This window comes from Periplaneta americana, chromosome 1, assembly GCF_040183065.1.
Source record: "Periplaneta americana isolate PAMFEO1 chromosome 1, P.americana_PAMFEO1_priV1, whole genome shotgun sequence".
Classification (NCBI taxonomy): domain Eukaryota; kingdom Metazoa; phylum Arthropoda; class Insecta; order Blattodea; family Blattidae; genus Periplaneta; species Periplaneta americana.
In genome coordinates, this window is record NC_091117.1 from 129,837,754 (window position 1) to 129,852,360 (window position 14,607).

The 14,607-nt window shown below is 36.9% G+C and overlaps 1 protein-coding gene and 1 non-coding gene across 2 annotated transcripts in view; both read right to left on the bottom strand.

The window, feature by feature from the left end:
- Positions 1–14,607, bottom strand: part of raptor (regulatory associated protein of MTOR complex 1) — a 128,346-nt gene that overhangs the window by 103,880 nt on the left and 9,859 nt on the right. The window contains exons 4-5 of the mRNA XM_069827267.1: positions 13,017–13,163; positions 10,929–11,095 (exon numbers count right to left, since the gene is read on the bottom strand). Coding sequence (XP_069683368.1) covers positions 10,929–11,095; positions 13,017–13,163 — 314 coding nt within the window. The remainder of the gene's footprint in view (positions 1–10,928; positions 11,096–13,016; positions 13,164–14,607) is intronic.
- On the bottom strand, positions 7,471–7,542 carry TRNAY-AUA (transfer RNA tyrosine (anticodon AUA)). Its single transcript has one exon. It is a non-coding gene; the product is annotated as a tRNA-Tyr (tRNA).

The window sequence follows — 14,607 nt, forward strand, 5'->3', positions numbered from 1 at the left end:
AGCGTCGACCAAATAAATACACTAATAGATACATCTATACTAATAATAAATCTGTAACCAAAATATTTCTAGTAATTTTCGCTTTTTCAAAAATAATTTGTGTCAACATGTATAATTAACCATCCTGAGACCAAAAATCGCTCTTTTTTTTTTAATGTTTGTTTGTATATCTGTCTGAATGTTTGTTACCTTTTCACGCGATAATGGCTGAACCGATTTATATGAAAATTGAAATATACATTAAATTTGTTCTAACTTAGATTTTAGGCTATATGACATTCAATATACTGTACTTATTTACAGGGAGGTTATAAGGGGACCTGAAATAAATAAATCGAAATATCTTGCTTAATATTGATTTTTATGGAAATATTACATAATAGAAGTTCCTGTAAAAATAATTTCCGGTAAAAAACATTCTATGCAAAATTTTAATAGGACTGACAATTAACGAGATACAAGAATTTTAAAATAGCAATGCGTTTTATCATCACCACCTCAGACTAATAGGCTATAATGAAATGAAAACAAATGACTTCGTCTATAAGGGGCCTTGCACAAAAACAAAGGGAAGGTATTCATTTAATACTATTTTATAGGGATACAATTGTATGATGGGAATATATAAATCTTTGGTCGGCGGGAAAAGGCACATAAATAAAAAAAAAGTAATTTATCAGGAGAGGCTTTCTTTTTAATTTACTCTTAACTGAATATAAGTATAATAATGAAATTCATGTATGTTGGTTAAAGTAAGACCCTTTTCAATTTAAAATACAAGACATTTTATTATTTCACAAATTAGAAAAAAATACTAGACTTCTGTGATTGGGCACAACAGAAAAATCGATTTTTTACTTATGTGCCTTTTCCCGCCGACCAAAGAAATGTTTATCAATTTATCAATATTAACATACAGAAAATGTCTGTGTGTTTGTATGAAGTAATCTCAGATGCTACTTAATCGATTTGTATAATTATTATTTCACCATTTGTAAGTGTGGTTTCTCTAGATGGACATAATGCTATATGCTATTACGGTAACTCCTGAATGAATCGAGGACAGGTAAGATTAAAAGAGATTGTTACACACAGAAAACTTGATATCCTGTTGCAATATTATATTATTTGATTATTTAAACTTTATTTGGTCCACATAAAATACTCTAATTTTATACACTTCAGTTTCTTTTTTTCCACAGAACATAACGGTGTTTTTAGTATTTAGTATTTATTTATTTAACCTGGTAGAGATAAGGCCGTCAGGCCTTCTCTGCCCCTCTACCAGGAGATTCCAACTACAATATCAACAATAAAATTACAATTAAGTTAGTATTAAATTTACAATTACAATTACAAATAATATTACAATTAGTATTAAATTTACAATTACAATAAAATCAAAGTACGAAAAGATTACCTGAATAATTAAAGCTAGATAATTTATCATAGAGAAACAAAGAATATTTTATATTTACTGAATTACAAATTAAATCTAGAATAACAAAATTGTATAGTGATGAAATTACTGAATATTGAAATATTTTGTGATAGATTAAAGAAACTATTTACAAGTAATCAATTACTGACCAAGTGCCTAGTAAGTTTTCGTTTGAATTCAATTTTATTTCGACAGTCTCTGATGCTAGCAGGTAGCGAATTCCAGAGTCTTGGCAGGTCTATTGTGAAAGAAGATGAGTATGAGGATGTGCGATGGGATGGTATTGTTAGTATTGTTTCATGACGAGAGCGTGTGTTCAGATTATGGTGGGAAGAAAGGTAAGTGAAGCGAGACGACAGGTACGAAGGAATAGAAGAGTTCAAGATTTCGAAGAGAAAGAGAAGTGAATGTAAATTTCTTTTCTTATCTAGTTTAAGCCAACCTATTGCTTCCAGGGATGGGGTAATATGATCATATTTACGAACATTGCTTACAAAACATACACACAAATTATGAGCACGTTGAAGTTTCATTTTGTTGTCGCTGGAGAGGTCAGTCAGTAAAATGTCCGCATAGTCGAAATAGGGAAATGCAAGTGTCTGCACAAGGGACATTTTAACCAAGAGGGGAGATGAACATTTATCCTTTTTAGCACATGGATAATAGAATATACTTTTCTGCAGGTTTCTGTGATTTACATGTCCCAGTTGAGATTATTATCCATGTGAATGCCAAGATTTTTTACTGAAGAACTGAAAGGGATATGCACTGTACTTACTTTAACAGGGGAAATGTCGAGGTGTTTTACAGCGTCGGTTTGCCGTTTGTGTCCTAATATAATTGCTTGTGTCTTTCCAGGATTGATTTTAAGACGGAGTTTCTTTGTCCATGTCACAATCGAGTCAATGTCTTCGTTCAATTTATCTATAGCGTCATTTACTTGGTCTAAGCGGGAAGAGATGTAGCATTGAAGGTCGTCAGCATACAAGTGATAGTTACAATGCCTTACAAGAGATGTAATATCATTGACATATATTGTGAACAACAATGGTCCGAGTACCGACCCCTGTGGTATACCTGATGTTATGTCAAGCCAGGAGGAGCTTCGATTCCCGGATACAACATATTGTTGTCTTTCCCGTAAGTAGGATTCGAACCAACTCACAGCAGTCTCTGACAAATACATATTTCTCAATTTATGGGTGAGCAGGTCAAAATTTACAGAGTTGAAAGCTTTGCTAAGGTCAAGAAGTGTTAGTATTGTTACTTTATTTGAGTCGATTGCTTCACGAATGTCTTCGGTCACTTTAAGTAGAGCAGTGCTTGTGTTGTGTCCAGCTCTGAAACCTGACTGATACTCGTCGAATAGTTTGTGTTCGTTCATGTAGTTAGTAATTTGTCTGTGTACGATTCTTTCCAGTGCTTTTGAAATGGCTGGCAGGATACTGATTGGTCTATAGTCGTTCGGGTCGGTGGGAACTTTGACTTTTGGAAGAGGAAGAACGAAAGCTTGCTTCCATATTTTAGGGAAAGTTGAAGTGATTAAGGAACTATTGAATATATGTGCAATCGTAGGTATTACTATCTCTTGTATTTTCTGTAAAAGTATTATGCTAATGTTGTCCGGCCCTTGGGCTTTTGTCTTGATGCGTTGGATGGCTTTCATTACGTCAATGGGAGTGACGTCGGTAAAATAGAATTTGTCTCGAGTTGGGGGAACTGAGTCAGGCAAAACTGTGTCTTGTTTCGTTGTGTCGTTCAAGCTCGGGTCCTTTACAAAGTGTTCGTTCAAGCGGTCAAGTGGGATGGGAATGTCTGCTTGTTCACTAGCCCTTCCAAGTCCAATAACCTTCAGATTTTTCCATAATTCGGAAGGGGTTGTGTTTGGTTCTAAAAGTTTGTAGGAGTATTTCAGTTTAGCATTTCTTATTAGTTGAGTCGTTCTATTTCTTAGGTGTTTATAGGAGTTAAAATATTCGTCGTTTTTGTTGCGGGTGTATTTTCTATAAGCTAAGTCGCGTTCGGACATCAGGCTACGTATTTCAGTCGTCATCCAGTCGTAAAGATGAGTATTTTTCTGAGACCAAGAAATTTAGAAATCTTCTCACCATACGTGAGCCACCACAAGAAACAAAGAGTACTTAATCATATAAATGTTTACAGCACATATGAAGTAAAAATTAGTATTTTACCGTTGAGCTCGCTCGTGGAGCTGAATTATTGTACAAAGTGTCACGAAATAGTGTTCCTGTGCTCATAATTTACCCATATACGTTTCCTGTGTTTCTTAAAATAATATTTATCTATCACATACATTTTCATCTCAGAGAATTAACGAACAACGAGAATGTATTGATTTAGTATGCAGTAATAGTATGTTAGCTTAGCATTCCATTATTTTATAATCCAAATATTAACTATGCTCATTTGAATTGTGTTAAAATAGATAAAATGAATAAATTATGCAATAAATCCAATGCAAAAAAAAAAAAAAAAAAAAAAGGGTAATGACCCAAACATCTTATTTGCGCTGTTGTAAAAGTTGTTCCTCCTGAAATTCAAGAGCTCCTGGAACAAATTAAAACCATACTTATCATAGTACATCCATTATCAACACACTTTTTAAATAATATAAGACAGTACAACACCTTATTCCAAGTGGCATCGTTTGGTGCAAAAGAAATACATAAAGTCAAATCTACGCCATCATTTAAAGTTCAAGCATAGGCTTATCATTTAATTGGAAATCTTCTTCCAGCTGAGAGTAAGAGCCTTCAGTTCTTATAAGTATATTTCATTTCAGATGCTGACCAATTGTCTATTAGGTCTAATATAGTATCAATCTTAAAACTATAATTGACTGAACAACTCCAGAAAGTATTGCATGATAATAACAGTTAAATTCATAGTTTTAAATACAACTTTCAAAATGATTGAGAAGCAAACAACTTACAACATACAAAAAGCTATTATTCACTAAGTAATTACAAAACTGTATTTAGATTTAAATCAATATTCATTTCTAACAAGTGCAGCAAAGCGCAAGGGTATGGTTAGTACATACATAAATACATAGATAAATAAACTGATAAATAAATACATTTATAAATAAATAGATAAATACATAGATAAATAAATATATGCATAAATAAATAAATAAATACATAAACAGACACATAATACATAGATATACCTTATTATTATTATTATTATTATTATTATTATTATTATTATTATTATTATTATTATTCCAACAGTCATGGTTGCAGACGTGTTTTCTTGTAGCTCTGCTGGAAAGTGTTTACAGTTGCGTCAGTTGGCCTGCATTTGTTTATTATATGTTGATCAGCAGTATGCCAGCAAGCAAGGATACTTGCCCTGCTTGCAGTGCTGTCTTCTTCGACAGGCAGAAAATTTTTAAGTATGTGGGGCCTTGTGACTTTAGATATCATTTCGATTGTATCAACTTGGGAGATAAGGAGTATGACTTATACGTGGAGGGAGGCAACTCATCTTAACGTTCTATTAGTGCCTTGAAGACGTCCCATGGTGATGAAACTCCTGTGAGATCTAGAAATCTTGTTTTTTCTGAGAAAAAGGTTATTTCACCTTCACAAGATCTCAAGCTGCCAAGTCTGCCCTCTGTGGATTCTCTACCTGTCCAGGCAGATAGTAAGACTGAACAATGTCACAATTTTTAATACAGTAAGTGGTAGTTTAGAGTAGTTCAAAATCTTCAGAAGGAAACGTAACTCAAGAGCAAGAATGTGGCACTGAAAATTCAGATGGTCGAAATTTTGGATAAGAGAAATTTCTCTGCAAATACTGAACATTCAGAGCCTAAATTAGCTCAACAGGTGAATGCTCGTAGTGGTAAGAAATCATAAATATTGACTCAGTCAGCAACTGAGTCAGCAAAATTAAGTAATCCAGGTACTGTCAAGTGAGAGTCTGCATCAAAAGTTCTCAATATGCAATATATGGCTAATGAGGTCGAATTCCCTTCAGTTTCTATTGATGATGAGGGATTTTAACTTGTTGCAAGAAAGTGTAAAATCCACAAACATACTCAGGGCATTCTGACTTCTAGTGCGCTTGAAACTATGTGTGAGAGCGAAAATGAAATCTCTATTTGTATCTAGCTTTAGTCCCAAAGTTAATGGTAAAAATATTGAGGATTCTCTAAGGAACCGACTTACTCTAAGCTCTCTGGCAGTAACTAAATTAAAAACAAAATATAAAACTTATTCCTCTTTCCATATTTTGATTACAGAAAAAGATTTCTACTTAATAAATAATACTGGAGTCTTATTGCACTTTTCTACGGTAAATTAAAACCGGGGCAGCATTATGCTTCTACTGCTAGAGAACCTGAAAGATCTAGTGAGAATGACTCATGCCTCTGCGGCATGCCCCACCACAATTCATACAGTGCTCGGTGTTAGGACATGGGGAATCCCCACGGGTTTTGCACATATGCATGTACATGGACACGCTTGTAGTCGACATTATATGTATTATGGTAGGACAAACGTTTCTAAAGCCAAGAAGATATTGCTCAATGAATAAGTCCGTCCATCCCACTTACATAACAAATGGTAAATTTTGTACACGGACTGGTCTGTCAGCTCTAGTTGTATCTCCTTGTCAGACATACCAACCAGAGCATCTGAATGAACTACTCAGTGAGGAGTGCCGTTCAACCTTTATGGAGTGTGAACCCAGCATTCTTGACTTTTCCCCTACGAGTCCATCAAGTGCGCGTTTGACATAAAATGGACTTATGTTTTTCATAGTTTCACCCGCACTAGTTAATGTAATGCTTATAAATCGTGGAGGCGACATATTTACTTTTACTTTCACGGGGTACAGATCCATAGCATTGTTCTTCATAAGACCACCAGTCAATGTACCTTTCTCTGGTCCTTGTTTCCTTTCTTTTTTATGAAAGTGGGGAAAGGAGGAGCGCAAAGAGGCCACTTGGAACTGGTCCTCCCTACAGAACCGTTAGCGTCAGCTTACCACCAGGGAGGCAAAAGATAAGACACCTGACTCCCCCACAGTCCAATCCCAAGCAACTCACCTCACGTAAGTCACCCTTCAAACTGATCATTATACACTTCACAGCAAGTCCTACACCAGAGGCGAGTCGCAACTTTATGCCCCAACCACGGGAATAACCAGTCATGGCTCTCCACTATACACTGAACAATCCCAGGACTACCAGGCTACTCTATCGCAACTTGTAAAAAGTTCACCAGCATATAAGCCGAATAATCCGAGATGTCCAGCTTCAGGGACTTGTGGTTGGTTACATCTCGACCCCCATTTGTCAATGGTAACACATCAGAGCAATATATATTCCCCCGTATGCACTCAGTCACAGAGGTGCCTAAATCACTCCAGGCTCTTGTAGGGGGCTCTACAAGACTGCACATGACCACTGGTCCAGACTCCGCATATAGGGGCATTATGAAGGGTTCACTATCGCTTCGTTTCTGGATGCCCTGTTGGGCCACACAAGTCTGAAGCCACGCTAGAAACCATGGGACAGAACCATAGAGATAGGAAAGATGCCCACTAGTGAGATGGGCATTATAAGCCTAGGAAACTTACGATGAAAGAGTAATGGAACGGAGAAAAATTCTCTCCGGCGCCGGGATTTGAACCCGGGTTTTCAGCTCTACGTGCTGATGCTATATCCACTAAGCCACACCGGATTCCACCCTGGCATCGGACAGAACCGTCTCAGATTAAGTTCCAACTCTTGGGTTCCTCTAGTGGCCGCCCTCTGCACTACGTCATAGCTGTCTATGAACGTAGGACTGAAGTCCACACATCTGCTGAGGTGCACTCATTATGAGTGACTAGTTGGCTGGGATCCGACGGAATAAGCGCCGTCTTAAATCACGAAGTGATTTACGCATATCATATATATTATTTTTATGTACCGAAGTACATATGATATTTCCATGCAGATATTCTGTGTCATCATACGATGAAAGAGTAATGGAACGGAGAAAAATTCTCTCCGGCGCCGGGATTTGAACCCGGATTTTCAGCTCTATGTGCTGATGCTTTATCCACTAAGCCACACCGGATTCCACCCCGGCGTCGGACAGAACCATCTCAGATTAAGTTCCAACTCTTGGGTTCCCTCTAGTGGCCGCCCTCTGCACTATGCCATAGATGTCTATGAACGTAGGACTGAAGTCCACACATGTGCTGAGGTGCACTCGTTATGAGTGACTAGTTGGCCGGGATCCGACAGAATAAGCGCCGTCTTAAATCACGAAGTGATTTACGCATATCATATATATTATTTTAATGTACCGAAGTACATATGATATTTCCATGCAGATATTCTGTGTCATACGATGAAAGAGTAATGGAACGGAGAAAAATTCTCTCCGGCGCCGGGATTTCAACCCGGGTTTTCAGCTCTACGTGCTGATGCTTTATCCGCTAAGCCACACCGGATTCCACCCCGGCATCGGACAGAACCGTCTCAGATTAAGTTCCAACTCTTGGGTTCCCTCTAGTGGCCGCCCTCTGCACTACGTCACAGATGTCTATGAACGTAGGACTGAAGTCCACACATGTGCTGAGGTGCACTCGTTATGAGTGACTAGTTGGCCGGGATCCAACGGAATAAGCGCCGTCTTAAATCACGAAGTGATTTACGCATATCATATAATATATTATTTTAATGTACCGAAGTACATATGACATTTCCATGCAGATATTCTGCGTCATCATACGATGAAAGAGTAATGGAACAGAGAAAAATTCTCTCCGGCGCCAGGATTTATTCCGTCGGATCCCAGCCAACTAGTCACTCATAACGAGTGCATCTCAGCACATGTGTGGACTTCAGTCCTACGTTCATAGACATCTATGATGTAGTGCAGAGGGCGGCCACTAGAGGGAACCCAAGAGTTGGAACTTAATCTGAGACGGTTCTGACCGACACTGGGGTGGAATCCGGTGTGGCTTAGTGGATAAAGCATCAGCACGTAGAGCTGAAAACCCAGGTTCAAATCCCAGCACCGGAGAGAATTTTTCTCCGTTCCATTACTCTTTCATCGTATGATGACGCAGAATATCTGCATGGAAATATCATATGTACTTCGGTACATTAAAATAATATATATGATATGTGTAAATCACTTCGTGATTTAAGACGGCGCTTATTCTGTCGGATCCCGGCCAACTAGTCACTCATAACGAGTGCACCTCAGCACATGTGTGGACTTCAGTCCTACGTTCATAGACATCTATGACGTAGTGCAGAGGGCGGCCACTAGAGGGAACCCAAGAGTTGGAACTTAATCTGAGACGGTTCTGTCCGATGCCGGGGTGGAATCCGGTGTGGCTTAGTGGATAAAGTATCAGCACGTAGAGCTGAAAACCCGGGTTGAAATCCCGGCGCTGGAGAGAATTTTTCTCCGTTCCATTACTCTTTCATCGTATGATGACGCAGAATATCTGCATGGAAACATCATATGTACTTCGGTACATTAAAATAATATACTAGGAAACTTAACCTAATAATGAGTATAAAAGACTAGAAGGAGAAGAAGAATGAAGCCTAATCAGGCATTCTTGACAAATCCTGTCATGAAGGCAGATGTGACAAAAACTAAACAGCAGAAATGGAGAGGTGAAAATGACAGTGCATGATGTAATGGATGTTCCACATGCAATGGTGGCCAGCGAAGAGAACAATATGGATGAAAAAGAAGAGAGAACGAAAAGAACTGGGAAAGGGGGGGGGGGGAAGGTTGATAAATCTGTAAATGTGCGAAAAGCCCGAGAGCCACCATTGCCACCAACTAGATGGAATCCACCTCGACTGGGTTTACTTTGTAAAAAAAGATAATACTATACTGGATATGACACACCTCAAGAACTGTAAAAATTTAACAGCTACATTACAATACTGGGAAGCAAGAAGGCAAATGCAAGAACTCTAATACACCAAGCATTAACAACAAACCAACCTATTTATAATATTCGTAGACAATATACGTATGTAAAAGAGTAAGTTCTGACTGTCTATTATTTGCTGAGGATTTAAAAATTTTCCATAGCACTGACTGTCAATCCCATCAAGGTGACATTAACTCAGTTGCAAAATGGAAGGAAGACAGTGGTATAAAAATCATGTCTCAGAAAAACTAATGTAATAATCTTTTTTAGAAAAACATCTTCGCTAAAATTTAATTATCTAAATAATGTTCTAATAAACAGAAGTGATTGTATAAAAGATCTGGGAATATTCACTGACAGTAAACTGTATTTTCATAATCATGTTCATTATATTTACAATCACACAATCAGAATGTTGAGAATAATATGGTCAATAACATTCTTTTTCTGCACCTGATTCTCTCTTAATGCTCTACTGGAACTCGATTAGAACTACTAATGAGGCTAAATTAGAAAATACACAAAGAAAATTTTTATCTTCATATTCATTCAGATTTCTGCCCATTAATTCCAGGTTTAGTTATGAGAGAAAATGCGAATACTTTAATTGTTGAAGCCTATATGCTAGATGCCATGAGCTCGATTATCTATTCTTTTGCAAGGTCCTCAGAAGTGATAAATCCTGTGACTTCTTCTTATATAATATTAGCTTACATATTCCGACAAAAGATATCAGAGCTCACAAACATTTCTACCATAGAAATTCAAAATTTCTTTCACAGTCTCCAGATGCATTAAAAAGACAACATGCATAGCTGTGAATTCGATTCTTTCAATGTATACACTTAGTTTGTTCTTGGCAATGACATATCATTTATTTATTCTTGTAAAATTATCTTTAATTTTCTTGGTAACATTTCTAGTATTCTTGTTGTGTATGTATTTTGTTACCAAATCCTAACATTATCAGAATCTCAATAATCTTATTTTCTGTTAAGAACATCTTGTTATATTATGTTAATTTCATCAATAAAACTGCTCTCATAACACAAGGACTAACAAAACTGTTAACATAGTAACCATAACCATAGTGCTTCTGTATAGGCCTACAGTTAAATTTCAGTATAACATACAACACAAAATACAGAGATTGGTCCCAATCCAACCTCTACCTAACAAAATCTGTTGGAGGGTGGCGAGTGATTGTATGCTGGTGTATGGACAAGCATGCTTCCCTACAAAGATTGACCAACTTCACCCCTTACTGATTAGCTTCCTTGGGACAGGCGAGAGAGAGGAGAGGGAAAGGTGAAAAAGAGAGGAGAGATAGTGAGAGGGAGAAGAAGGGAAAGGAGAGACGGAGACAGAGAGGGAGAGAAACAGGTTCTGGCATGGTCAACAACAGAATTAACTGCCTGTCGGACTCAGAAATATCTAAAATTAAATTAAGCAATCAAAGTTCAAAATAAACTAATTTTTTTTATTGCAATGAGGAAATTAAAAGAAGTAACTATGAATAATAAAGTTGAATGTAAGTTAGTTGTGCACTGCTTACCATCTTAGGGCAATCTTTATTGGGGTTGTAAGGCAAGAAGTAAAAATGTCTGCTGGGAGGTCAGGGTTCATAGGCAAAATCTGATTTGCTGCACAAGCTGCCAACTGTATGCAGTTTTTGAAGGTGGGTGGAGAATTAACTGGCCCTCTATTCTGTGCTGCTACTTGCTGAAAACAAGAAAAAGAATATTCATATTAACAAATAACACTGAAAGATTTTACATTTTTTCTTACAGGTGAGAACAAGTACAGTATAAGAAATAAATGTTGTAAAATTTCTCTATTTTACTGTTTGATGTAGTTTTTCTTTCAGTGCTTTAAGTTAAGCATGTGAATCCTGAATTCAAACGTAAGACTACTTGAAGTAAGTACTTTGTACATAATACTAAATATTATTTTCCAAAATGTTAGTGAATAAAAAAATTAAGTTCTCAAAAGATGTATTTAAATGTATGAAAAATATCTTATTTGCTATAAGGTTCATATTCCATAAATTAAATAAGGTTTTAAAAAATTGACATTTATCTATTTTAGAAATTTTATCATCCACATCTAAATTCGATGAAAATCAGTCCATTATTACATTTCCTACTTGTTACAATAAGGCTGCAAAAGGGTATTTGTCGAATACATTGAAGGCTTTAAGGAATCAACCTGGACAAATACCCAATGTCCCATCCCTACTTTCCCGTGGTGCAGCTGTTAGTAAGCATAATTTTGCAAGCTGAACTAAAAGGAGGGGCTACTCATCAATTAGTACTGGTCAACTTGATGAGTTAATGACCGAATTTGGTATAATTTTTCTCCAAACAATACCTAATTCCCTCTTTACCCTTTCCTATCCAGTCCTCTGACTGAACTCTTACTTTCTTCAACCCCGATAGTATTAGAGCATTCGAGGCCTAGGGGTTCATTTCACTTTCCTTCCTACCCTTTCTACCTTTCTGTTCCTAGTGCTGACCTGCTATGGCACTAAAATCGTCCTCCAGTGGCTTAAGGAGGAAAAGCTGGTGATCAACAAGATCTCCCAACTAGGTCTAGTAGACCCGTAGACCAACAGCAGGTGTGGTCCTCCAGACATTCTGGGGGTTGTGTGTGGATGAAGTAGCCACCAAAACGTTAAAATATAGTGTTCACTTAAATTGGCTACAACTTACCATTTAATGACTGTTTGGCCAAGCACCTGCATAGAATTGGAATATATCAGTCCCCTAACTGCCCATTGTGCAATTCAAATCAAGAAATGGATTCGGAACACCTCAAAATCTGTGCTTCAGTGGCTCACCATGACAATATCTTTGAAAAATATTGGAGTGCAAGAGGTCAAATGACTTTATTGTCAAATGCCTGGCATTAGAAAACAACAACAACTTACAATAAGGAAAGCACCTTTCGACTGTTTAGTTTCAGCAACACCTACTACTCAGTTATTGGTCTCAATTAAAAAAAAAAAAAAAAAAAAAAAAGCAACATACATGGATTTTATTGGACTGCTAGGCAACAAATGCACTCATCATCCACTGACCATTACAAAATCCATGGCATTTATTAACAGAAAAGTCTAATAATTACTGTAAAATTCAATAATCGAAAATAGCTGCTTTGACAGAATATCTATTTTTGAAATTGAAATAAACAGCTGGCAGCTCTCAGATGCCAGAGTAACAAGGATTTTCCAAATAAACAAGTGGGCAAGTGAATAGATGCTGGAGATTGTGTGAATGTTAGTCATCCAGAAGAAATACGTCAGTACATGATCTGGCATAAGTGCCAATTGGTGTAATTTCGACTATAAACGAATTTAATGATATGAAATAGCAAATGATGGTTAGTAGAAAGACCATAATCCAAGTTCGACTATAGAATAAAATTCGTTACATAATAAGTTCCAGATTTTAAAATTTGGAAATTTTTGTAATATGCTGATAATCTGGAAAACATGAGTGATTTCCAAATTCTGAGGACCTGTATACATTCATTATAAAAATCATAAATATAAAAGTTACGATTTAATAACTCAATTTAGTGTGATTAAAAATCAGTATATATTTTAATTAGCCAACACAATTCAAATGTTATAATAGCATACCTCATATTCCTTCTCATGCTGATCAGCAAACTGCTTAAAAGAGTCAACAATTATTCCAGCATTAGAACAGTCGTAGACATAAATTGAAGGTGCCCCCATCCAAGTTTGAAGATCATACACTGACAGTGGAATGTATTGTGTGTATGTCTGAAATGAAGGAATATAATTAGAAATCTGTTAGTTGAAGCAAAGAAGCTGAATATTCTTTAGGAATATATTTATGATGATCACTTTCATGTATTAAATGTAAACTAAATTTGCAAATACCTAGTTGACTAGTTTCAGCTTAGTAATAGACATCTTGTACTAGGGAGGATCGGAAATTAACGCACAACAATTTCTTTATGGTATACTATTTTGGTTAGGACATTAAAGTTGGCAGACAGTTAGTTTGAATCTTGGACTACAGACAGCAATGGCTCGACTAGATGTCATCCTGGCAGAACAAGTGGTAACTACTAAGTAAAGATGGAAAGTGTGCTAGCATCGTCTACTTGTGAAGAGCAGCGAGGTGTAGTCTGTTTTTTCTGAGCAAAACAAAGAAGTTCGGGTGAAATCCAGAGGGAAATATTGGAGGTGTATGGTACTGATTGTCTGGACCGTAGCAACATCTCCAGGTGGTGCAGGTTCTTTGAAGAGGGCCAAGTAAATCTTACTGACGAAGCATGTTTCAGTCGACCAGTGACCGCTGCAACACCACCCAATGTCAGAGGCATTGAGGAGGCAGTCACCCACGCTACAGTCCAGACCTTGCATCATCTGAGTTTCACCTCTTCGGAGCAATGAAAAAATTTCTAAGAGGCCAACACTTCTGTTCGGATGAAGAAGTGAAATCAGTTGTGCACAGGTGGTTATACGTCCAGAAAACGGAATTTTCGAGGTGTACTGAATCTGGTGTCACGATGGGAGAAATGTGTCGAGAGACTTGGTTCCTGTGTTGAAAAATAGGTAAAACCTATAGCTTTTTTCTGCATTATTTCGTTTTGCTTACCTATTAAATACGTTGCCACAAAAAATTGCTGTGCATTACTTTTTGATCCTCCCTCGTATCTTCCAGTTTCTTCAGTTGTTTTGCTGTGGGATGCTTTGTGTTAAGTAGTGTGGAGTCAAATAGTGTGTTTGTGTACTGAAATTCAGTTTTGTATTGAGGATTTGTTGTGGGTGTTCTTGTGTGTCTGTGTATTTCGTACTGTTCTAGTGTGTTTAATTTCTGGTTTTTCAGCTGGATATGTAGGATTTCCATGTTTGTGTCTATGTTGCTTTGCTGAAGTTGGTGTTTGTGATGTGTTCTGCGTATGTGGATGTGTTGTATGATTTGATTATGACTGTGCTGTATTCTTTGTAACATGTCTGAAATGATCTCTCTATCTGTCCAATGTAGAAGTTGTTGCAGCTATCGCATGTGAGTTTGTATAGATCTCTTAGGTTGTATTTGTTTGTTTGTGTTGTTTGCGTGTTAAGATGCTTTTGTAGAGTGCTTTGTGTTCTGTAGCAATGTTGTAATTTAATTTCCTGAATGAAGATGCGATCTTGTGTGTATTTTTGTTTCTGTATGTTAATGTGATGTCTTTTTTGTGTTCTTGTGTTTGTG